The 25000-nt window shown below is 41.2% G+C and overlaps 1 protein-coding gene across 1 annotated transcript in view; it reads right to left on the bottom strand.

Annotated features, from left to right (window-relative positions):
- Positions 1-22973, bottom strand: part of LOC135530858 (uncharacterized) — a gene marked incomplete at its 5' end in the record, with an annotated part of 55708 nt that extends 32735 nt beyond the window's left edge. Inside the window, 20 exons of the mRNA XM_064959030.1 lie at positions 990-1081; positions 1481-1671; positions 2160-2285; positions 3227-3363; positions 4888-4973; positions 6536-6750; positions 7904-8059; positions 8574-8692; positions 11068-11171; positions 14179-14390; positions 14652-14798; positions 15914-15998; positions 16196-16223; positions 16373-16394; positions 16499-16521; positions 16776-16873; positions 20767-20798; positions 20895-21071; positions 21288-21403; positions 22873-22973. Of these exons, the coding sequence (XP_064815102.1) occupies positions 990-1081; positions 1481-1671; positions 2160-2285; positions 3227-3363; positions 4888-4973; positions 6536-6750; positions 7904-8059; positions 8574-8692; positions 11068-11171; positions 14179-14390; positions 14652-14798; positions 15914-15998; positions 16196-16223; positions 16373-16394; positions 16499-16521; positions 16776-16873; positions 20767-20798; positions 20895-21071; positions 21288-21403; positions 22873-22973 (2267 nt within the window). The remainder of the gene's footprint in view (positions 1-989; positions 1082-1480; positions 1672-2159; positions 2286-3226; positions 3364-4887; positions 4974-6535; positions 6751-7903; positions 8060-8573; positions 8693-11067; positions 11172-14178; positions 14391-14651; positions 14799-15913; positions 15999-16195; positions 16224-16372; positions 16395-16498; positions 16522-16775; positions 16874-20766; positions 20799-20894; positions 21072-21287; positions 21404-22872) is intronic.
- Positions 22974-25000: the final 2027 nt, after the last annotated feature.

The following is a 25000-nucleotide window of genomic DNA, read 5'->3' as shown; positions in this document are numbered from 1 at the left end:
ATGACAGTGTTATGACAGTGTTATGACAGTGTTGTGACAGTGTTAAGGCAGTGTTATGACAGTGTTGTGACAGTGTTACTGCAGTGTTATGACAGTGTTGTGACAGTGTTATGGCAGTGTTATGACAGTGTTATGACAGTGTTACTGCAGTGTTATGACAGTGTTGTGACAGTGTTGTGACAGTGTTACTGCAGTGTTATGACAGGTGGTTGACCAGCTGTATCATTCTCTCAGTATTACCAATATAAAGGTCTCCAAACAATGACATCATAGTGAGAATTAAAACTGCTACTTTATCACCACGTACATCACCGGGACCAAGCTTCCTGCCATCCAGGACCTCTACACCGGGCAGTGTCAGAGGAAGGCCTTAGCAATTGTCAAAGACTCCAGCCACCCTAGTCATAGACTGTCCCCTCTGCTACCGCACGGCAAGTGGTCCCGGAGTGCCAAGTCTAGGTCCAAGAGGCTTCTCAACAGCTTCTACCCCCAAGCCATAACACTCCTGAACAGCTAATTAAATGACTACACAGACTATTTGCATTGCCCCCCCCCACTCCCTCTTTTATACTGCTGCTACTCTCTGTTATCATCTATGCATAGTCACTTTAATAACTCTACCTACATGTACATATTACCTCAATTACCTCGACACCGGCACATTGGTTAGGGGCACATTGACTCTGTACCGGTACTTCCCTGTATATCGTCTCGCTACTGTTATTTTACTGCTGCTCTTTAAATACTTGTTCCTTTTATTTCTTATTCTTATTCAATTTTTAAACTGCATTGGTTAGGGGCTTGTAAGTCAGCATTTCACTGAAAGGTCTACACCCGTTGTATTCAGCGTGCGTTGTGACAAATACAATTTGATTTTGATTTGATCATGGAACATTTAGAGCCAACATGGAGGACGGTTACATAAACTCCATAGACAAATCTATGGCTCTGATGGAAACTGGCGGGGTCTGTGGCACAAAATGGCTGACCTGAGGTGAGATACGTCCTGATGGTCTCCCTGTACACATCTCTCTCCACAAAGTCTGCATGGCTGTAGTTATAACTCCCCAGAATTGAGACGCTAAAAAACAAAACAACAACAACAACAACAACAACAAAAAACAACATCACTACATCATTACAACAGATCAAGTCAAACGTAGAAAAATACGTCAAAACAAACAACACAATATTGAACATTGAAGCCAGACGTTATAAAAAGACAGAATGTGTAACAACGGGCCCGTATGGAAACTCTTCTACAAGAGTTCCACCAACACTAAGGGGTTGTTCCCGTGGTAACAAGTCTCAGTGAAAAGTCCTAACAGGTGAAAGGTCCTCTGCCCGTCCCGGCACGGGATTGTAATTCCCGGCCCCACCAGTCTTCTGTCTGACGTTCAGCTGGTTTCTGTCTACCCCTTTTCAATAAAACCAGAAACAGATATGTAGTAAATATATTTTTTGGGGGGAAATCCCTTACAGTTTCTGGAAGGCCAGACAAGGGGCGGTCTGGACAGCGGCGGAGGTCACCAGGCTCCTGGTGAGGAAGGGCAGGTAGTTCCTCAGCCTCAGGTCAAACCAGGCGTTGACCTCTGACCTCTGACTGCTGCTGAGAGCCTGGGGCCAGACACACGGCAGTGTGGGACGCCTCACTGACTCAGGGATATTCTCCTGGGGGGGGGGGGAGACAGGCCAGTGGCTTAGATATGAATGGGGTTTAGAGGAAACTGGGGTGTGTTCTAGTGGCAGATTCCTCTGTCTTTCTGGTGAATGGATGGCATAGGAGACACTTGGTTTGTAGTGGGTGTTTCACGCGGGTGATTGTGTGTGTGAGTGAGTGAGTGAGTGAGTGAGTGAGTGAGTGAGTGAGTGACTGAGTGACTGAGTGACTGAGTGACTGAGTGACTGAGTGTGAGTGAGTGAGTGAGTGAGTGAGTGAGTGAGTGAGTGAGTGAGTGAGTGAGTGACTGAGTGACTGAGTGACTGAGTGTGAGTGAGTGAGTGAGTGAGTGAGTGAGTCAGTGAGTGTGTGTGTGTGTGTGTGTGCGTGCGAGTGAGTGTGAGAGTCAGTGAGTGAGTGAGTGAGTGAGTGAGTGAGTGAGTGAGTGAGTGAGTGCGTGAGTGAGTGAGTGTGTGAGTGTGTGTGTGTGTGAACGTACAGTCCCCAGGAACAGTGGGGTCTTGGCGTAGCTGCTGTAGAGCTGGCAGAGTTTAGTGTCGTCTTCGACAACGTTGGGGCGGCGCAGGAAACGCCCCAGGTCAGAGACAGGCAGAGAGTTCACCAGCTAGAGAGAGATGAGGAAACACACACACCTTCATCATCATCATCATCCTTATCTATGTCCCCTTAAAACATTGTCTCAAACACACACCTTCATCATCATCATCATCATCATATCCTTATCTATGTCCTCTTAAAGCCTTGTCTCAAACACACACCTTCATCATCATCATCATATCCTTATCTATGTCCCCTTAAAGCATTGTCTCAAACACACACACCTTCATCATCATCATCATATCCTTATCTATGTCCTCTTAAAGCCTTGTCTCAAACACACACCTTCATCATCATCATCATATCCTTATCTATGTCCTCTTAAAGCCTTGTCTCAAACACACACCTTCATCATCATCATCATATCCTTATCTATGTCCTCTTAAAGCCTTGTCTCAAACACACACACCTTCATCATCATCATCATTTCCTTATCTATGTCCTCTTAAAGCCTTGTCTCAAACACACACCTTCATCATCATAATCATCATCATCATCATATCCTTATCTTTGTCCTCTTCAAGCCTTGTCTCAAACACACACCTTCATCATCATCATCATCATCATATCCTTATCTATGTCCCCTTAAAGCCTTGTCTCAAACACACACACCTTCATCATCATCATATTCTTATCTATGTCCCCTTAAAGCATTGTCTCAAACACACACCTTCATCATCATCATCATATTCTTATCTATGTCCCCTTAAAGCCTTGTCTCAAACACACACCTTCATCATCATCATCATATCCTTATCTATGTCCTCTTCAAGCCTTGTCTCAAACACACACCTTCATCATCATCATCATTGGAATCAAACACATGGAAACCATGTGTTTAATGTATTTGAGACCATTCTACCAATTCTGCTCCAGCCATTACCATGAACCCGTCCTCCCCAATTAAGGTGCCACCAACCTCCTGTGATACACACACACACCCCTCACCTGTTCCATCTGGCTATGGGGTATGAGGGAGAGGAAGGTGGTCAGGTTGGGGAAGCCGAAACCCAGGAAGGAACTCTCCAGGTAACCATAGAAACTGTGGTTGTAGTTTGCACCATAGCAACGGAGTGGGGATGAGCCTATGGAGGGGGGGGGGCAGGGACAGGACTGTCAATCAAATATCCTTAACAGGAAATTCTGTGGTCAAAAATCAATATTACAAACTGACAACAAATACGAACATTAGTTGTTTGAGTTTTGTATCACGATATAAAAATATGAAAAACCGAGTGTTGAGCTTTGGTGTTACAGCAAGACAAGTTTCATAGTATTCTGTAGTATTTACAGTTTCATAGTATTCTGTAGTATTTATAGTTTCATAGTATGCTGTAGTATTTATAGTTTCATAGTATGCTGTAGTATTTATAGTTTCATAGTATTCTGTAGTATTTATAGGTTCATAGTATTCTGTAGTACTTATAGTTTCATAGTATGTTGTAGTATTTACAGTTTCATAGTATTATGTAGTATTTATAGTTTCATAGTATGCTGTAGTATTTATAGTTTCATAGTATTCTGTAGTATTTATAGTTTCATAGTATGCTGTAGTATTTATAGTTTCATAGTATGCTGTAGTATTTATAGTTTCGTAGTATTCTGTAGTATTTATAGTTTCGTAGTATTCTGTAGTATTTATAGTTTCATAGTATTCTGTAGTATTAATAGTTTCATAGTATGCTGTAGTATTTATAGTTTCATAGTATTCTATAGTATTTATAGTTTCATAGTATTCTGTAGTAGTTATAGTTTCATAGTATGCTGTAGTATTTATAGTTTCATAGTATGCTGTAGTATTCTGTAGTATTTATAGTTTCATAGTATGCTGTAGTATTTATAGTTTCATAGTATTCTGTAGTATTCATAGTTTCATAGTATGCTGTAGTATTCTGTAGTATTTATATTTTCATAGTATTCTGTAGTATTTATAGTTTCATAGTATTATGTAGTATTTATAGTTTCATAGAATGCTGTAGTATTTATAGTTTCATAGTATGCTGTAGTGTTTATAGTTTCATAGTATTATGTAGTATTTATAGTTTCATAGTATGCTGTAGTATTCTGTAGTATTTATAGTTTCATAGTATTCTGTAGTATGTATAGTTTCATAGTATTCTGTAGTATGTATAGTTTCATAGTATTCTGTAGTATTCATAGTTTCATAGTATTCTGTAGTATGTATAGTTTCATAGTATTCTATAGTATTCATAGTTTCATAGTATTCTGTAGTATTCATAGTTTCATAGTATTCTGTAGTATGTATAGTTTCATAGTATTCTGTAGTATTCATAGTTTCATAGTATTCTGTAGTATTTATAGTTTCATAGTATTCTGTAGTATTTATAGTTTCATAGTATTCTGTAGTATTTATAGTTTCATAGTATTCTGTAGTATTCTGTAGTATTTATAGTTTCATAGTATGCTGTAGTATTTATAGTTTCATAGTATTCTGTAGTATTTATAGTTTCATAGTATTCTGTAGTATTTATAGTTTCATAGTATTCTGTAGTATTTATAGTTTCATAGTATTCTGTAGTATTTATAGTTTCATAGTATTCTGCAGTATTTATATTTCCAGTGGATGTGTTGTGGATGCCAGTCAGTACCTTGGAGGGAGAGGCTGATTTGATCGTAGACGTTTCTCTGTGTGTTGTCCTGAAGTGTAGGGAGGGTGGCGTTCAGCACCTCCACCCTTGGAGAGACAAACATGTCAGAAATGAAACGTCATCAAAATACAAGATGGCTGCCTCTCCTCTGCTGCTGAGATGACCCCCCACCTGACACTATCGGCTAACATGGATCTTGTACATTTAACATTTTATGCAGACAGTTGGGGGAGGGAGGCAGGGTGGGAGAACAGTAGGAAGGACAGTGGGGAGTAGAAGACATGTGACTGCCTGGGAGGGTTACAGAACCCCCCCCCACTTTGAGATCAGTGGGGAGTAGAGGACATGTGACTGTCTGGGAGGGTTACAGAACCCCCCCCCACTTTGAGATCAGTGGGGAGTAGAGGACATGTGACTGTCTGGGAGGGTTACAGAACCCCCCCCCCCACTTTGAGATCAGTGGGGAGTAGAGGACATGTGACTGTCTGGGAGGGTTACAGAACCCCCCCCCCCCACTTTGAGATCAGTGGGGAGTAGAGGACATGTGACTGTCTGGGAGGGTTACAGACCCCCCCCCCACTTTGAGATCAGTGGGGAGTAGAGGACATGTGACTGTCTGGGCGGGTTAAAGAACCCCCCCCCCCCACTTTGAGATCAGTGGGGAGTAGAGGACATGTGACTGTCTGGGAGGGTTACAGAAACCCCCCCACTTTGAGATCAGTGGGGAGTAGAGGACATGTGACTGTCTGGGAGGGTTACAGAACCCCCCCCCACTTTGAGATCAGTGGGGAGTAGAGGACATGTGACTGTCTGGGAGGGTTACAGAACCCCCCCCCCACTTTGAGATCAGTGGGGAGTAGAGGACATGTGACTGTCTGGGAGGGTTACAGAACCCCCCCACTTTGAGATCAGTGGGGAGTAGAGGACATGTGACTGTCTGGGAGGGTTACAGAACCCCCCCACTTTGAGATCAGTGGGGAGTAGAGGACATGTGACTGTCTGGGAGGGTTACAGAACCCCCCCACTTTGAGATCAGTGGGGAGTAGAGGACATGTGACTGTCTGGGAGGGTTACAGACCCCCCCCCCCACTTTGAGATCAGTGGGGAGTAGAGGACATGTGACTGTCTGGGTGGGTTACAGAACCCCCCCCCCACTTTGAGATCAGTCAAAGCTACAGGAAAACATGCTGCTACAGTCTCACGTGACATAGAGCAAGATTTAAGATACACCCTGCACATCAACATCACCACTGACTCAGGGTACTTCCCTAATGGCACCCTGTTCCCTACATAGTGCACTACTTTACCCTGATATACATCCCTAATGGCACCCTGTTCCCTACGTAGTGCACTACTTTACCCTGATATACTTCCCTAATGGCACCCTGTTCCCTACGTAGTGCACTACTTTACCCTGTGATACATCCCTAATGGCACCCTGTTCCCTACATAGTGCACTACTTTACCCTGTGATACATCCCTAATGGCACCCTGTTCCCTACATAGTGCACTACTTTACCCTGAGATACATCCCTAATGGCCCCCTATTCCCTACATAGTGCACTACTTGTGACCGTAGTTTATAAGGAATAGGTTGCAATTCGGGACGCAAGCCTAAATCCCCAGTGAAGATCAGTCCGTCTCTTACAGCTGCTGTCCAATGTTGCAGTTCCTCTGTGCGACCACACTGAAGAGGGGGGCGACGTGGAGCGGGGACAGGTTGATCAGCAGTGGGCGGAGCCTGCTCTGAAGCCAGGTGAGTACTTCCTGGTCGCTAACAGAGCGGTCTGATAGGTTCCCGCGTTCAAACACCTGCTGGAGCATGGCTGAACGCACCACCACCGGGAACTTAGACTCTTGACCCTACGGGGGGAGAGAGGGATGGAGGGGGGAGAGAGGGATGGAGGGGGTGAGAGAGGGATGGAGGAGGGAGGGGAGAAGGGTGGAGGAGGGAGGGGAGAAGGGTGGAGGGGGGGAGAGAGGGAGGGGAGATGGGGAGAGAGGGATGGAGGGGGGAGAGAGGGATGGAGGGGGGAGAGGGATGGAGGGGGTGAGAGAGGGATGGAGGGGGGGAGAGAGGGATGGAGGGGGAGGGGGAGAGAGGGATGGAGGGGGAGAGAGGGAGGGGAGAGGGGGTGGAGAGAGGGATAGAGGGGGGGGAGAGAGGGATGGAGGGGGGAGAGAGGGATGGAGGGGGAGAGAGGGAGGATGGAGGGGGAGAGAGGGAGGGGAGAGGGGTAGAGAGAGGGAGGGGAGAGATGCAGGGGAGAGGGGTGGAGAGAGGGATAGAGGGGGGATAGAGGGGGGAGAGAGGGATGGAGGGGGGAGAGAGGGATGGAGGGGGGAGAGAGGGAGAGATGAAAGGAGGGAGGAAGGGACAGGAAAGGTAAGAGAGGAAGAGGATGGGTAGCAGAGAGAGAGAACAGATAATGGAAGACAGTTGAATAATAGTCCATCTTCAGACCCAAACAAACCTTTTGAACTATTGACAGACAGGATCCCCTCAAATGACACCCCTATTCCAAATGACACCCCTATTCCAAATGACACCCCTATTCCAAATGACACCCCTATTCCAAATGACACCCCTATTCCAAATGACACCCCTATTCCATAACAAATATAATATATATAGGGAATAGGGTGTCATATGGGACGATCCATATAATATCATGGTGATGACAGACAGACAGACAGACAGACAGACAGACAGACAGACAGACAGACAGACAGAGTGACAGACAGACAGACAGACAGACAGACAGACAGACAGACAGAGTGACAGACAGACAGACAGACAGACAGACAGACAGACAGACAGACAGACAGACAGACAGACAGACAGACAGAGTGACAGACAGACAGACAGACAGACAGACAGACAGACAGACAGAGTGACAGACAGACAGACAGACAGACAGACAGACAGACAGAGTGACAGACAGACAGACAGACAGACAGACAGACAGACAGACAGACAGACAGACAGACAGGCAGACAGATGAGCTTGTCTCACGGTGATGGCCAGGGAGAAGTCATTGAAGAAGTCAGTGAAGAGGATGTTGGGTACGTAGTTCATCAGCATGGTGACGTCTGCAGCAGAGCTGAGCTGGTCTGGACTAGAGGACACCTCTGCCAACTGTCTCACTGTGAGCTGGGGCAGGGCCTCAGTCTGAAACACACACAACTCACATTATAACCACAGACAACATTATTACAGACACTATCACTGTGAGCTGGGGCAGGACCTCGGTCTGCAGCACACACACAACTCACATTATAACCACAGACAACATTATTACAGACACTATCACTGTGAGCTGGGGCAGGGCCTCGGTCTGCAGCACAGACACAACAACAGACATTATTACAGACACTATCACTGTGAGCTGGGGCAGGGCCTCCATCTGCAGCACACACAGAACAACAGACACTATTACAGACACTATCACTGTGAGCTGGGGCAGGGCCTCGGTCTGCAGCACAGACACAACAACAGACATTATTACAGACACTATCACTGTGAGCTGGGGCAGGGCCTCCATCTGCAGCACACACACAACAACAGACACTATTACAGACACTATCACTGTTAGCTGGTGTAACAGTTCCATCTGCAGCACACACACAACAACAGACACTATTACAGACTATTGCCGCAGGACAACAGGACAACAGACAGTTACCACGGAGAAGGTGGCCAGTAGTCTCTGCATGTCCTTGAAGGAGGCGAAGGCAGAGAATCCTCTGAAGTTCTTCAACAGCCAGTCTCCACTGTTCAGGGTGTCAGAGCTACAGCTGGGGTCTGGGAACACACAGACAACACAATTAGACAACACTGTTCAGGGTGTCAGAGCTACAGCTGGGGTCTGGGAACACACAGACAACACAATTAGACAACACTGTTCAGGGTGTCAGAGCTACAGCTGGGGTCTGGGAACACACAGACAACACAATTAGACAACACTGTTCAGGGTGTCAGAGCTACAGCTGGGGTCTGGGAACACACAGACAACACAATTAGACAACACTGTTCAGGGTGTCAGAGCTACAGCTGGGGTCTGGGAACACACAGACAACACAATTAGACAACACTGTTCAGGGTGTCAGAGCTACAGCTGGGGTCTGGGAACACACAGACAACACAATTAGACAACACTGTTCAGGGTGTCAGAGCTACAGCTGGGGTCTGGGAACACACAGACAACACAATTAGACAACACTGTTCAGGGTGTCAGAGCTACAGCTGGGGTCTGGGAACACACAGACAACACAATTAGACAACACTGTTCAGGGTGTCAGAGCTACAGCTGGGGTCTGGGAACACACAGACAACACAATTAGACAACACTGTTCAGGGTGTCAGAGCTACAGCTGGGGTCTGGGAACACACAGACAACACAATTAGACAACACGTTTAGATATTTAGACAACACTGTTCAGGGTGTCAGAGCTACAGCTGGGGTCTGGGAACACACAGACAACACGTTTAGATATTTAGACAACACTGTTCAGGGTGTCAGAGCTACAGCTGGGGTCCGGGAACACACAGAACACATTTAGAGACAACACATTTAGAGACAACACATTTAGAGAACACATTTAGAGAACACATTTGGAGAGAACACATTTAGACAACACATTTAGATAGAACACATTTAAACAACACATTTAGAGAACACATTTAGAGACAACACATTTAGAGAACACATTTAGAGAGAACACATTTAGAGAGAACACATTTAGACAACACATTTAAACAGAACACAATTAGAGAGAACACATTTAGAGAGAACACATTTAGACAACACATTTAAACAACACATTTAAGCAGAACACAATTAGAGAGAACACATTTAGAGAGAACACATTTAGACAACACATTTAAACAACACATTTAGAGAGAACACAATTAGAGAGAACACATTTAGAGAGAACACATTTAGACAACACATTTAGAAAGAACACATTTAGACTACACATTTAGAGTACACAGTCAGAGAAAGGTCCCTGCTGGTATTTCAGTGCCAGTCTATTTAAGATCCTATAGTAACTCTCCAGATAACACTTTCAGAAGTGTGTTTGTGTTATTTACACAGCAGTTTGACTGACAATGGCTGTGTCTGAAATGGCCCCCTCTTTCTTACAAGGCATTACTTTGGAACAGGGCCTATAGAAAAAGTAATGCGCCTTCAGGCTCAGCACGCTATTGGTCAGTACCAGTGTCGTTTGATTTGATTTGATACCTGATGAGGCTCAGTTCCTATCGGTCAGTACCTGATGAGGCTCAGTTCTTATTGGTTAGTACCAGCTGAGGCTCAGTTCTTATTGGTCAGTACCTGGTGAGACTCAGTTCCTATTGGTCAGTACCTGGTGAGACTCAGTTCCTATTGGTCAGTACCTGCTCAGACTCAGTTCCTATTGGTCAGTACCTGCTGAGACTCAGTTCCTATTGGTCAGTACCAGCTGTGACTCAGTTCCTATTGATCAGTAAATGATGAGGCTCAGTTCTTATTGGTCAGTACCAGCTGTGGTTCAGTTCCTATTGGTCAGTACCTGGTGAGACTCAGTTCTTATTGGTCAGTACCTGGTGAGACTCAGTTCCTATTGGTCAGTACCTGGTGAGACTCAGTTCCTACTGGTCAGTACCTGGTGAGACTCAGTTCCTATTGGCCAGTACCTGCTGAGGCTCAGTTCCTACTGGTCAGTACCTGATGAGACTCAGTTCCTACTGGTCAGTACCTGGTGAGACTCAGTTCCTATTGGTCAGTACCTGGTGAGACTCAGTTCCTACTGGTCAGTACCTGGTGAGACTCAGTTCCTACTGGTCAGTACCTGCTCAGACTCAGTTCCTATTGGTCAGTACCTGGTGAGACTCAGTTCCTATTGGTCAGTACCTGGTGAGACTCAGTTCCTACTGGTCAGTTCCTACCTGCTGAGGTTCAGTTCCTATTGGTCAGTACCTGATGAGGCTCAGTTCTTATTGGTTAATACCAGCTGTGGCTCAGTTCCTATTGGTCAGTACCTGGTGAGACTCAGTTCCTATTGGTCAGTACCTGATGAGGCTCAGTTCTTATTGGTTAATACCAGCTGTGGCTCAGTTCCTATCGGTCAGTACCTGCTGAGACTCAGTTCCTATTGGTCAGTACCTGCTGAGACTCAGTTCCTATTGGTCAGTACCTGCTGTGTTGTTCCTGGAAAGAAAGACCTCTATGAAGGTAGTGTAGACTGATATCTGTCTGGACTGGTCCATGACTGAGTGGTGTCTGCTCAGGACCTGAACGCTGAGGGAAAAGACAAAGTGGGGTTAGAGGTTATTATCTCTGCAAAGCAAATCTCTTGGACACAAGTCGATCACCTCCACAAGGACCTGAACGCTGAGGGAAAAGACAAAGTGGGGTTAGAGGTTATTATCGCTGCAAAGCAAATCTCTTGGACACAAGTCGATCACCTCCACAAGGACCTGAACGCTGAGGGAAAAGACAAAGTGGGGTTAGAGGTTATTATCTCTGCAAAGCAAATCTCTTGGACACAAGTCGATCACCTCCACAAGGACCTGAACGCTGAGGGAAAAGACAAAGTGGGGTTAGAGGTTATTATCTCTGCAAAGCAAATCTCTTGGACACAAGTCGATCACCTCCACAAGGAATAGTTGTCGCAGTGTAAGATTTGATGCAGCAGACCAGGATTTGGTCTTTTTAAAGTGCAGACCATCTGGTTGAATCTGAGGCATATGTGCATCAGTATGTGTAACGACGTTCTTCGTTTGTCGAAAGAAAGTCGGACCGAAATGCAGCGTGTTGGTTACTCATGTTTATTAATGAAACAAATAACGAAACTATACATGAAATAACGAATAAATACAAAAACAACAAAACGGAACGTGAAACCTATTACAGCCTGACTGGTGAACACTAACACAGAGACAGGAACAATCACCCACGAAATACAAAGCGAAACCCAGGCTACCTAAATACGGTTCCCAATCAGAGACAACGAGAATCACCTGACTCTGATTGAGAACCGCCTCAGGCAGCCAAACCTATTTAACACACACCCCTAATCAGCTACCATCCCAATAACTAAAAAACCCCACTAAGAATACAACAAACAATAAACCCATGTCACACCCTGGCCTGACTAACTAATAAACTAAAACACAAAATACTAAGACCAAGGCGTGACAGTATGGGGTGAACCGTTTAGAAATTACAACATCTTTTGTACATAGTCCCTCCATTTTAAGGGACCAAAAGAATTGGGACAAATTCACCTATATGTGTATTAAAGTAGTAAATATTTGGGCCCATATTCCGAGTACCAGATGATCACATAAAGCTTATGACTCTACAAACTTGTTGGATGCATTTGCTGTTTGTTTTGGTTGTGTTTCAGATTATGTCGTGCCCAATAGAAATCAGTGGTAAACAATGTGTTGCGTGTCACTTTAGAGTCTCTTTTATTGTAAATAAGAATATAATGTGTTTCTAAACATGTCTACATTCATGTGGATGCTACCATGATTATGGATAGAGCTGAAAAAAATTGTGAATAGTGATGAGAGAGAAAGTTACAGACACACAAATATCACCCCCCCCCCCAAAAAAAACTCCCTTGTTATTATAATGGTGAGAGGTTAGCATGTCTTGGAGGTATGATTTAAAATGCTAACCTCCCTTGTTATTATAATGGTGAGCGGTTAGCATGTCTTGGAGGTATGATTTAAAATGCTAACCTCCCTTGTTATTATAATGGTGAGAGGTTAGCATGTCTTGGAGGTATGATTTAAAATGCTAATCTCCCTTGTTATTATAATGGTGAGAGGTTAGCATGTCTTGAAGGTATGATTTAAAATGCTAACCTCCCCTGTTATTGTAATGGTGAGCGGTTAGCATGTCTTGGAGGTATGATTTAAAATGCTAACCTCCCTTGTTATTATAATGGTGAGCGGTTAGCATGTCTTGGAGGTATGATTCACTATTGTAAAGTGGCTGTTCCACTGATGTCAGAAGGTGAATTCACCAATTTGTAAGTCGTTCTGGATAAGAGCGTCTGCTAAATGACTTAAATGTAAATGTAAATGTAATTTAAAATGCTAACCTCCCTTGTTATTATAATGGTGAGAGGTTAGCATGTCTTGGAGGTATGATTTAAAATGCTAACCTCCCTTGTTATTATAATGGTGAGAGGTTAGCATGTCTTGAAGGTATGATTTAAAATGCTAACCTCCCTTGTTATTATAATGGTGAGAGGTTAGCATGTCTTGAAGGTATGATTTAAAATGCTAACCTCCCTTGTTATTGTAATGGTGAGAGGTTAGCATGTCTTGGAGGTATGATTTAAAATGCTAACCTCCCTTGTTATTATAATGGTGAGAGGTTAGCATGTCTTGGAGGTATGATTTAAAATGCTAACCTCCCTTGTTATTATAATGGTGAGAGGTTAGCATGTCTTGAAGGTATGATTTAAAATGCTAACCTCCCTTGTTATTATAATGGTGAGAGGTTAGCATGTCTTGAAGGTATGATTTAAAATGCTAACCTCCCTTGTTATTATAATGGTGAGAGGTTAGCATGTCTTGGAGTCAGATTAACTCTTGGATAACATGTTTATGTCTCTGCGTGCAGTTTGAAGCAAGTTGCTAACTACCGCTAGCGCAATTGCTAACTAGTGTTAGCATAATGACTGGAACTTTCCATAAACTTCCATTCTTTGCGCTAACGCTAGTTAGCCTCGCGAAACTATAGCTAACTTCCTTCATACTGTATGCAGAGACAGAAAAAGGGTATCCACGATATAATCTGGGGATGTAGATAAAGGGCCTTTCATCACCTGGTAGATGATATTATATTATATATAGTAATGTTATAACATGGTCTGGTAGGTGATGTTATAACATGGTCTGGTAGGTGATGTTATAACATGGTCTGGTAGGTGATGTTATAACATGGTCTGGTAGGTGATATTATAACATGGTCTGGTAGGTGATATTATAACATGGTCTGGTAGGTGATGTTATAACATGGTCTGGTAGGTGATATTATAACATGGTCTGGTAGGTGATGTTATAACATGGTCTGGTAGGTGATATTATAACATGGTCTGGTAGGTGATATTATATTATATATAGTAATGTTATAACATGGTCTGGTAGGTGATATTATAACATGGTCTGGTAGGTGATATTATAACATGGTCTGGTAGGTGATATTATAACATGGTCTGGTAGGTGATATTATAACATGGTCTGGTAGGTGATATTATATTATATATAGTAACGGTAATACGTACGTGGTCTGGTAGGTGGAGCAGCTGAAGTTCTTGGTGCCGAGGCAGGACAGGAAGTCAGTGGAGACGGCAGGTAGGAAGGGACGCAGTCTGGCGTTGAACCAGAGGTTGATGATTTTCTCATCTTTGAGACTCGCCAGGCTGAAGCTGTCCAGCCTGACCTCTCTTATAGCATCCAGGGCCTGGGACACTGCTGGAGAGCTGGGGTCTAGTGTCTGGAGAACATGGTTTAAAAATAAATATTTAAAAAAATCATTATCATGAAATGACTGAATGTCGGCGTTCACAGTAATATTTGGCACGCTGGCAGATCTCCTGGTAGTATGGAAATAATATCTCCTTTTCTTTGTAGGAAAATACAACCAAATAAAAGCCAGATCAAAAGAGGAGACCTACATACAGTAATAACTAGTCAGTACGTTTTATATGTACAGTTTAATAAGTGTGATATGAATAGATAAAGAGTTTTATCTCACGGTGTTGGAGAAGAGATCCAGGGCTGAGTTCAGGACCCCTGAGACCTTAGAGAAGAACAGTTTCCAGGTCTGTGCTGAGTGGCTGGTGTTACCAGACAGCTTACACTTCAACAGGCTCACCAAGTTTTCCGATGTCAACATAGACAGCTGGAGGGCAAAGAAGGGACAGAAAGAGAAAAACATGTACAAAATCATATAATATATATAATATATATATATATATATATATATATATAATAATATATAATAATAATAATACATGAGATTTATATAATCTAATAATATCTAATAATAATATCTAATAATAATATATAATAATAATAATAATATATAACAATAATATATTATTATAATAATACATGAGATTTATATATCTAATAATATCTAATAATATTAATATCTAATAATACATGAGATGTATATATCTAATAATATCTAATAATAATAATACATGAGATTTATATAATCTAATAATATATAATAATAATAATATATAATTATAATAATACATGAGATTTATATAATCTAATAATATATAATAATAATAATAATAATACATGAGATGTATGTATCTAATAATAATATATAATATATAATAATACTAATATATAATAATAATAATACATGATATTTATATATCTAATAATATATAATAATAATATATAATAATCATACATGAGATGTATATATCTAATAACATCTAATAATAATATATAATATATAATAATACTAATATATAATAATAATACATGAGATTTATATATCTAATAATATATAATAATAATATATAATTATAATAATACATGAGATTTATATATCTAATAATATATAATAATAATAATACATGAGATTTATATATCTAATAATATATAATTATAATAATACATGAGATTTATATAATCTAATAATATATAATAATAATATATAATTATAATAATACATGAGATTTATATATCTAATAATATATAATAATAATAATACATGAGATTTATATATCTAATAATATATAATTATAATAATACATGAGATTTATATAATCTAATAATATATAATAATAATATATAATACTAATAATACATGAGATTTATATATCGCTTTTCAAGGACCCAGAGACGCTTTACAGTAGAGAGCAAAGAAACAAGAAAACAAACAAAAAGTCAGACCAAATCAAAAAACAAGAACATCTGTGTCACTTCTGCGGTTGTTCAACTACAACAAAAAAAATGAACAGAAACGTGACAGTTGTGAAGAATTCTTCGTACCGAGCCACAAGCGTAAACATCGACTCCGAAATCACAGAGGACTCCGCTGATCTGCCCGTTGTCAAGGCGACCCTGTAGAGCAGTGCTGAAGGAATCAACAAAAGATATTCAGACGGTTGTTGGACGATGGAAAGGGGAGATGTGAAAAGCAGCATTAGAAAAGGCTTGAGACCATGTCACCAATTAACGCAAATTAACAGATGTTGATTTTTTGTTTAAACTTTTAAAAACAAAAACACTAAACAAACAGAAGCTAACAGAAATTATCTTTGAATAACTCACCTGTTGACACCAGCACAAACTTTTGTCTCTGTAAACAATACGTCACAAACAATTAGTTAATTCTGAATAATAATCAATGGAATGCAAGGAATTATTGATCACTATCAAATCAACTGAATAATATAATAATCAATGTTTGGTGAATTAATATATCACAACAACAAAAAAATCTCGTACCATTAACTGGGGTGACATTGCACTGAGGGAAAGATGAAATATAATGAGTTCCAATCTGCTTTGCAGTGTCCAGATAAATCACACAGTCACATCAGCCTGTAAGACAGAACTCAAACAGATACTCACCTCTCCACTGTATACAATGCAACCTGTGAGGGGAAAATAGAATGTGTAAGATGTCAGTCAGTAATGGTGATTCTTCATAACATTGTTTAACGTGAAGAAAAAAAAATCTAAAATACGGGCTCTGGATAAGAGCGTCTGCTAAATGACTTAAATGTAAATGTAAATGTACTCTGGAACCAATAGGGTGCTCCCTAAGGGTCCTGTTCAAAAGTAGTGACACAGGAAATAAGACTCAGCGGATTGAATCCAGTGTTGTTGATTAAAACCCGCCTCTCACCTGATGGGAGGGTCTGTAGCAAGGCCGTCTTGCTGGAGGTGAGGGCGGACTCTATCTCCATGGTAACAGTGGGTACGGCCTGGTCCAGTCTGGCGAAACTAAATAAACAACAACAACAGGAGAGTTTTTAAGTTCTATTTTTTTTACATGCGTATATCCCAAATGGCACCCTATTCCCTACATAGTGCACTACTTTTGACCAGAATGGCACCCTATTCCCTACATAGTGCACTACTTTTGACCAGAATGGCACCCTATTCCCTACATATGTCACGTTCTGACCTTAGTTCTTTTGTTATGTCTTTGTTTTAGGTTGGTCGGGGCGTGAGTTGGGGTGGGTTGTCTATGTTCGTTTTTCTATGTTGTGTTTTGTGTTTTGTTGGCCTGGTATGGTTCTCAGTCAGAGGCAGGTGTCGTGAGTTGGGGTGGGTTGTCTATGTTCGTTTTTCTATGTTGTGTTTTGTGTTTTGGCCTGGTATGGTTCTCAGTCAGAGGCAGGTGTCGTGAGTTGGGGTGGGTTGTCTATGTCCGTTCTTCTATGTTGTGTTTTGTGTTTTGGCCTGGTATGGTTCTCAGTCAGAGGCAGGTGTCGTTAGTTGTCTCTGATTGAGAATCATATTTAGGCAGCCTTTTCCCACTTGTGTTTGGTGGGTGATTGTGTCCTGTTTTGTTGTTTGTGTCACCAGTCAGGACTGTTTCGGGTTTCGTTTTCATTCACTTGGTTATTTTTCGTATTGAGTCGTGTTCAGTCTTTATTAAAGTATCATGGACACTTACCACGCTGCGTGTTGGTCCGATCCTTGCTACTCCTCCTCAGAGGAGGAGGAAGAAGAAACCCGTTACAACATACTGCATTACTTTAGACCAGAGCCCTATTGAACCTGGTTAAAAGTAGTGCACTATGTAGGGAATAGGGTGCCATTCTGGTCAAAAGTAGTGCATTATGTAGGGAATAGGGTGCCATTCTAGTCAAAAGTAGTGCACTATGTAGGGAATAGGGTGCCATTCTGGTCAAAAGTAGAGTACTATGTAGGGAATAGGGTGCCATTCTGGTCAAAAGTAGTGCACTATGTAGGGAATAGGGTGCCATTCTGGTCAAAAGTAGAGTACTATGTAGGGAATAGGGTGCCATTCTGGTCAAAAGTAGTGCACTATGTAGGGAATAGGGTGCCATCCTGGTTAAAAGTAGTGCACTATGTAGGGAATAGGGTGCCATTTCGGACACAAAATTGGTAATTCATGGGATTGTCATGGGATGTCCTCACGTGGAAGAGATGCAGTTGTCATTAGAAACATCCATGCTAGGGAGTCCAATCAAAAACGCATATTTTGACCAATGGGTAAAATAATTGTGGAGATACGCTTTTAACAAAAACATTGGTCAAAACCTCATGTGCAGATGAAGTCTGAGGTTTACATACACTTAGGTTGGAGTCATTAAAACTCATTTTTCAACCACTCCACACATTTCTTGTTAACAAACTATAGTTTTGGCAAGTCGGTTAGGACATCTGTGTTAATGACACAAGTCATTTTTCCAACAATTGTTTACAGACAGATTATTTCACTTATAATTCCCTGTATCACCATTACAGTGGGTCAATATAAAACAATATTGAGGTAAGATAGAAATTGACCTTTCAGCTGGACAATAACCTAAAACACAAAGCCAAACCTACACGGGAGTTCCTTACCAAGAAGATGGTAAATGTTCCCTTGAGGCCAAGTTCCAGTGTTTTGTTATTAAATCTGCTTGAAAAACCCAAGGCAGCACCTAAAAATGGTTGTCTAGCAACGATCAACTTCAAAAAAATTGTTTTTAAAGAATAATGGGCAAATGTTGCTCAATCCAGGTGCTCTTAGAGACTTACCCAGAAAGACTCACAGCTGTAATCACTACCAATCCAGGTGTGTAAAGCTCTTAGAGACTTACCCAGAAAGACTCACAGCTGTAATCACTACCAATCCAGGTGTGTAAAGCTCTTAGAGACTTACCCAGAAAGACTCACAGCTGTAATCACTACCAATCCAGGTGTGTAAAGCTCTTAGAGACTTACCCAGAAAGACTCACAGCTGTAATCACTACCAATCCAGGTGTGTAAAGCTCTTAGAGACTTACCCAGAAAGACTCACAGCTGTAATCACTACCAATCCAGGTGTGTAAAGCTCTTAGAGACCTCTTCAAGGAATACCTAGGATAGGATAAATAATCCTTCTCCCCCCCCCCCATTAAATGATTTAGATGCACTATTGTAAGTGGCTGTTCCACTGGATGTCAGAAGGTGAATTCACCAATTTGTAAGTCGCTCTGGATAAGAGCGTCTGCTAAATGACTTAAATGTTACCCAGAAAGACTCACAGCTGTAATCACTACCAATCCAGGTGTGTAAAGCTCTTAGAGACTTACCCAGAAAGACTCACAGCTGTAATCACTACCAATCCAGGTGTGTAAAGCTCTTAGAGACTTACCCAGAAAGACTCACAGCTGTAATCACTGCCAATCCAGGTGTGTAAAGCTCTTAGAGACTTATCCAGAAAGACTCACAGCTGTAATCACTGCCAATCCAGGTGTGTAAAGCTCTTAGAGACTTACCCAGAAAGACTCACAGCTGTAATCACTACCAATCCAGGTGTGTAAAGCTCTTAGAGACTTACCCAGAAAGACTCACAGCTGTAATCACTACCAATCCAGGTGTGTAAAGCTCTTAGAGACCTACCCAGAAAGACTCCCAGCTGTAATCACTACCAATCCAGGTGTGTAAAGCTCTTAGAGACCTACCCAGAAAGACTCCCAGCTGTAATCACTACCAATCCAGGTGTGTAAAGCTCTTAGAGACTTTCCCAGAAAGACTCACAGCTGTAATCACTACCAATCCAGGTATGTAAAGCTCTTAGAGACTGACCCAGAAAGGCTCACAGCTGTAATCACTACCAATCCAGGTGTGTAAAGCTCTTAGAGACTTTCCCAGAAAGACTCACAGCTGTAATCACTACCAATCCAGGTGTGTAAAGCTCTTAGAGACTTACCCAGAAAGACTCACAGCTGTAATCGCTGCCAAAGGTTCTTCTAACATGTATTGGCTCAGAGGGGTTGAATACTTATCTAATCAAGATACTGTATATCAGTGTTTAATTTTTCATAATTTTTGGGGGGCGACAAATGTTGGAATTTTTTCATCTTTTGACATTACAGAGTATCTTGTGCAGATCGTTGACACAAAAAAAAAATGACAATGAAATCTATTTTAAATTCCACTTTGTAACACAACACAATGTGGGAAAAGTCAAGGAGTGTGAATCCTTTCTGAAGACACTGTATGAGGTTACAAACCTTTTGGAACATAATGCTAATTATCGTTAGAGAAAGACCCCACTGAATGATTCAGAATATAAAGAATCAAATATGATTCCTCATTCAGTGTCTTCAGAAAGGATTCACACCCCACTGAACGATTCAGAATATAAAGAATCAAATATGATTCCTCATACAGTGTCTTCAGAAAGGATTCACACCCCACTGAACGATTCAGAATATAAAGAATCAAATACGATTCCTCATACAGTGTCTTCAGAAAGGATTCACACCCCACTGAACGATTCAGAATATAAAGAATCAAATATGATTCCTCATACAGTGTCTTCAGAAAGGATTCACACCCCACTGAACGATTCAGAATATAAAGAATCAAATATGATTCCTCATACAGTGTCTTCAGAAAGGATTCACACCCCACTGAACGATTCAGAATAGAAAGAATCATATTTGTCTCGGTAAAATGTTTTTCGTAACATAAGGAAGATAAATTTGTATCACCAAAGCACGTTTTCACCCATTCTGAGCAGAATGGGTGGACACCCTATCTATGGGTACAGTACTACTTTTTTTATTTATTTTATTTTATTTCACCTTTATTTAACCAGGTAGGCTAGTTGAGAACAAGTTCTCATTTACAACTGCGACCTGGCCAAGATAAAGCATAGCAGTACTTACATGATCTTGTAGGAGGCACAAGGGATATTTTCCTAAAGACAGAAAAAGGTTAAGGTTAGTATTTGGTTTGAATCAATGATTATCTGTAAGACTGTACTTTTGTAGACAAGGACAGAAGAGAGAGGTACCTGTTTGGTCAGGCTGACAAGTTGTTGCAGGAACTCAGGGAGTCTCCTCTCCTTTGGTGACTTAGACAGGAAGTCAAACACTGTGTTGATGATGACATCTTTCCCTGGAAGACCAGGAAGAGGCAACACCACCAGCTCTGCAGTCTGCTTTGGAGAGAGAACCTCCAGGGCTGACGACTGGAAGGAGAGGAGACAAGAAGGTTATCAAACCTAATAAACCAAAAATACAATTTCCCTATCAGAGGAGTCAAAAAATACATGTTCTGATATAGAGTACTCAGGGTTCTATATATATTTTTCCATATAGGGCATCAAAACAACCCTTTAACACATTACAAGGACAAATATCTATGCATAATTGTGATGGCGTAGTCGGCAGAAAGTGAGACGTACAGGAGAGAAGTCTGTGTTGAGTTTCAACAGGTCGCTGAGGGACACCAGGACTGAAAACCGCCCCAGGTTCTTCTGCAGCCAGTCCACACTGCTGTTAGAGTTGGACACACAGCCAACTGGAGGGAGGAGACCAATTGGTTAAGGTCAAAGATTAAATGAAGATGAGGAACAGTTTGCTGCTTTTTACTCTAGTTGCTATCTTCCATACCTGAGGAGTTTTTGGTCAGGAAGTGCTGGATGAAGTATTTGACCACCAAAAAACAAGCATTCAATTGGTCGAAACCAAATGTGCAGGTCTACATTGTAGAATATTTTTATATATCACTAACTATGAACAGGAAGATGAGCATACAATGATAATTAATTACTTAAAAATCATACAATGTGATTTTCTGGATTCTTGTTTTAGATTCCGTCTTTCATAGCTGAATCCCCGGTCCCTAAACATTACATTTACATTACATTTAAGTCATTTAGCAGACGCTCTTATCCAGAGCGACTTACAAATTGGTGAATTCACCTTCTGACATCCAGTGGAACAGCCACTTTACAATAGTGCATCTAAATCATTTAAGGGGGGTGGTGAGAAGGATTACTTATCCTATCCTAGGTATTCCTTGAAGAGGAATGATTTTCTGGATTCTTGTTTTAGATTCCGTCTTTCATAGTTGAATTGTGCCTATGATAAAAAATTACAGACCTCTACGTGCTTTGTAAGTAGGAAAACCTGCAAAATCGGCAGTGTATCAAATACTTGTTCTCCCCACTGTATATGCATATTATACAGCCTTAGACTCAGCTGGCCCCTCCCCAGATTTTGTGTTAAATGCTCTACATCAAAGCTTTCTTAGTGTCCAACTAGCTTTCTCTACCCTCAACCTTGTTCTGAACACCCTCCAAAACAAAGGTCATGTGGTTTGGTAAGAAGAATGGCCCTCTCCCCACAGGTGTGATTACTACCTCTGAGGGTTTAGAGCTTGATGTAGTCACCTCATACAAGTACTTGGGAGTATGGCTGGATGGTGCACTGTCCTTCTCTCTCAGCGCATATCAAAGCTGCAGGCTAAAGTTAAATCTAGACTTGGTTTCCTCTATCGTAATCGCTCCTCTTTCACCCCAGCTGCCAAACTAACCCTGATTCAGATGACCATCCTACCCATGCTAGATTATGGAGACATAATTTATAGATCGGCAGGTAAGTGTGCTCCCGAGGCTAGACGTTCTTTACCATTCGGCCATCAGATTTGCCACCAATGCTCCTTATAGGACACATCACTGCACTCTGTACTCCTCTGTAAATTGGTCATCTCTATATACCCGTCGCAAGACACACTGTGTTGTCTCTCTTGTCGTGATGAGTGTTTTGTCCTATATTTTATATTGTATTTATTTGTTATTTTTAATCCCAGGCCCTCGTCCCCGCAGGAGGCCTTTTGCCTTTTGTAGACCGTCATTGTAAATAAGAATTTGTTCTTAACTGACTTGCCTCGTTAAATAAAGGTTCAATAAAAAGATAATAAACAACTCGTGAAAAAAACGTTGTGACAGCTGATCAAAAACAAACATCCAATCAGCTGATGATTACCTGATGTGGGTCGAGACAGGAAGGGGACGACCAGCTCCTTCAGAACCAGCTGCTGCTGCTCTAGGTTCATGTGATCAAACTGGGCTCCAAACTCCGTCACCCTGAAAGTAATACGTGAGGAATGTGTATAAGGACCAAACATTATGAGGACCTAATACCTACATTATGAGGACCTAATACCTACATTATGAGGACCTAATACCTACATTATGAGGACCTAATACCTGAGGACCTAATACCTACATTATGAGGACCTAATACCTACATTATGAGGACCTAATACCTACATTATGAGGACCTAATACCTACATTATGAGGACCTAATACCTACACTATGAGGACCTAATACCTACATTATGAGGACCTAATACCTACATTATGAGGACCTAATACCTACATTATGATGACCTAATACCTACATTATGAGGACCTAATACCTACATTATGAGGACCTAATACCTACATTATGAGGACCTAACATTTAGGGGACATAACATTATGAGGACCTAATACCTACATTACGAGGACCTAATACCTACATTATGAGGACCTAATACCTACATTATGAGGACCTAATACCTACATTATGAGGACCTAATACCAACATTATGAGGACCTAATACCTACATTATGAGGACCTAATACCTACATTATGAGGACCTACATTTTGAAGACCTACATTATGAGGACCTAATACCTACATTATGAGGACCTAATACCTACATTATGAGGACCTAATACCTACATTATGAGGACCTAATACCTACATTATGAGGACCTACATTATGAGGACCTAATACCTACATTATGAGGACCTAATACCTACATTATGAGGACCTAATACCTACATTATGAGGACCTAATACCTACATTATGAGGACCTAATACCTACATTATGAGGACCTAATACCTACATTATGAGGACCTAATACCTACATTATGAGGACATTATAACCTAATACCTACATTATGAGGACCTAATACCTACATTATGAGGACCTAATACCTACATTATGAGGACCTGAATACCTACATTATGAGGACCTAATACCTACATTATGAAGACCTAATATGAGAGACCTAATACCTACATTATGAGGACCTAATACCTACATTATGAGGACCTAATACCTACATTATGAGGACCTAATACCTACATTATGAGGACCTAATACCTACATTATGAGGACCTAATACCTACATTATGAGGACCTAATACTACATTATGAGGACCTAATACCTACATTATGAGGACCTAATACCTACATTATGAGGACCTAATACCTACATTATGAGGACCTAATACCTACATTATGAGGACCTAATACCTACATTATGAGGACCTAATACCTACATGAGGACCTATGAGGACCTAATACCTAATATTATGAGGACCTAATACCTACATTATGAGGACCTATTATGAGGACCTAATACCTACATTATGAGGACCTAATACCTACATTATGAGGACCTAATACCTACATTATGAGGACCTAATACCTACATTATGAGGACCTAATACCTACATTATGAGGACCTAATATCTACATTTTGAAGACCTAATACCTACACTATGAGGACCTAATACCTACATCATGAGGACCTAATACCTACATTATGAGGACCTAATACCTACATTATGAGGACCTAATACTACATTTTGAAGACCTATACCTACACTGAGGACCTAATACCTACATTGAGGACCTGAGGACCTAATACCTACATTATGAGGACCTAATACCTACATTATGAGGATCTAACACCTACCTTTGTGAGGACCTAATACCTACATTATGAGGAGCTAATACCTACATTATGAGGACCTAATACCTACATTATGAGGACCTAATACCTACATTATGAGGACCTAATACCTACATTATGAGGACCTAATACCTACATTATGAGGACCTAATACCTACATTATGAAGACCTAATACCTACATTATGAGGACCTAATACCTACATTATGAGGACCTAATATCTACATTATGAAGATCTAATACCTACATTATGAGGACCTAATACCTACATTATGAGGACCTAATACCTACATTATGAGGACCCAATACCTACATTATGAGGACCTAATACCGACATTATGAGGACCTAATACCTAAAT

This window comes from Oncorhynchus masou, unplaced genomic scaffold (genome assembly GCF_036934945.1).
Source record: "Oncorhynchus masou masou isolate Uvic2021 unplaced genomic scaffold, UVic_Omas_1.1 unplaced_scaffold_1441, whole genome shotgun sequence".
In the NCBI taxonomy this organism is placed as follows: Eukaryota; Metazoa; Chordata; class Actinopteri; order Salmoniformes; family Salmonidae; genus Oncorhynchus; species Oncorhynchus masou.
This window is presented reverse-complemented; position numbering and strand designations above follow the sequence as displayed.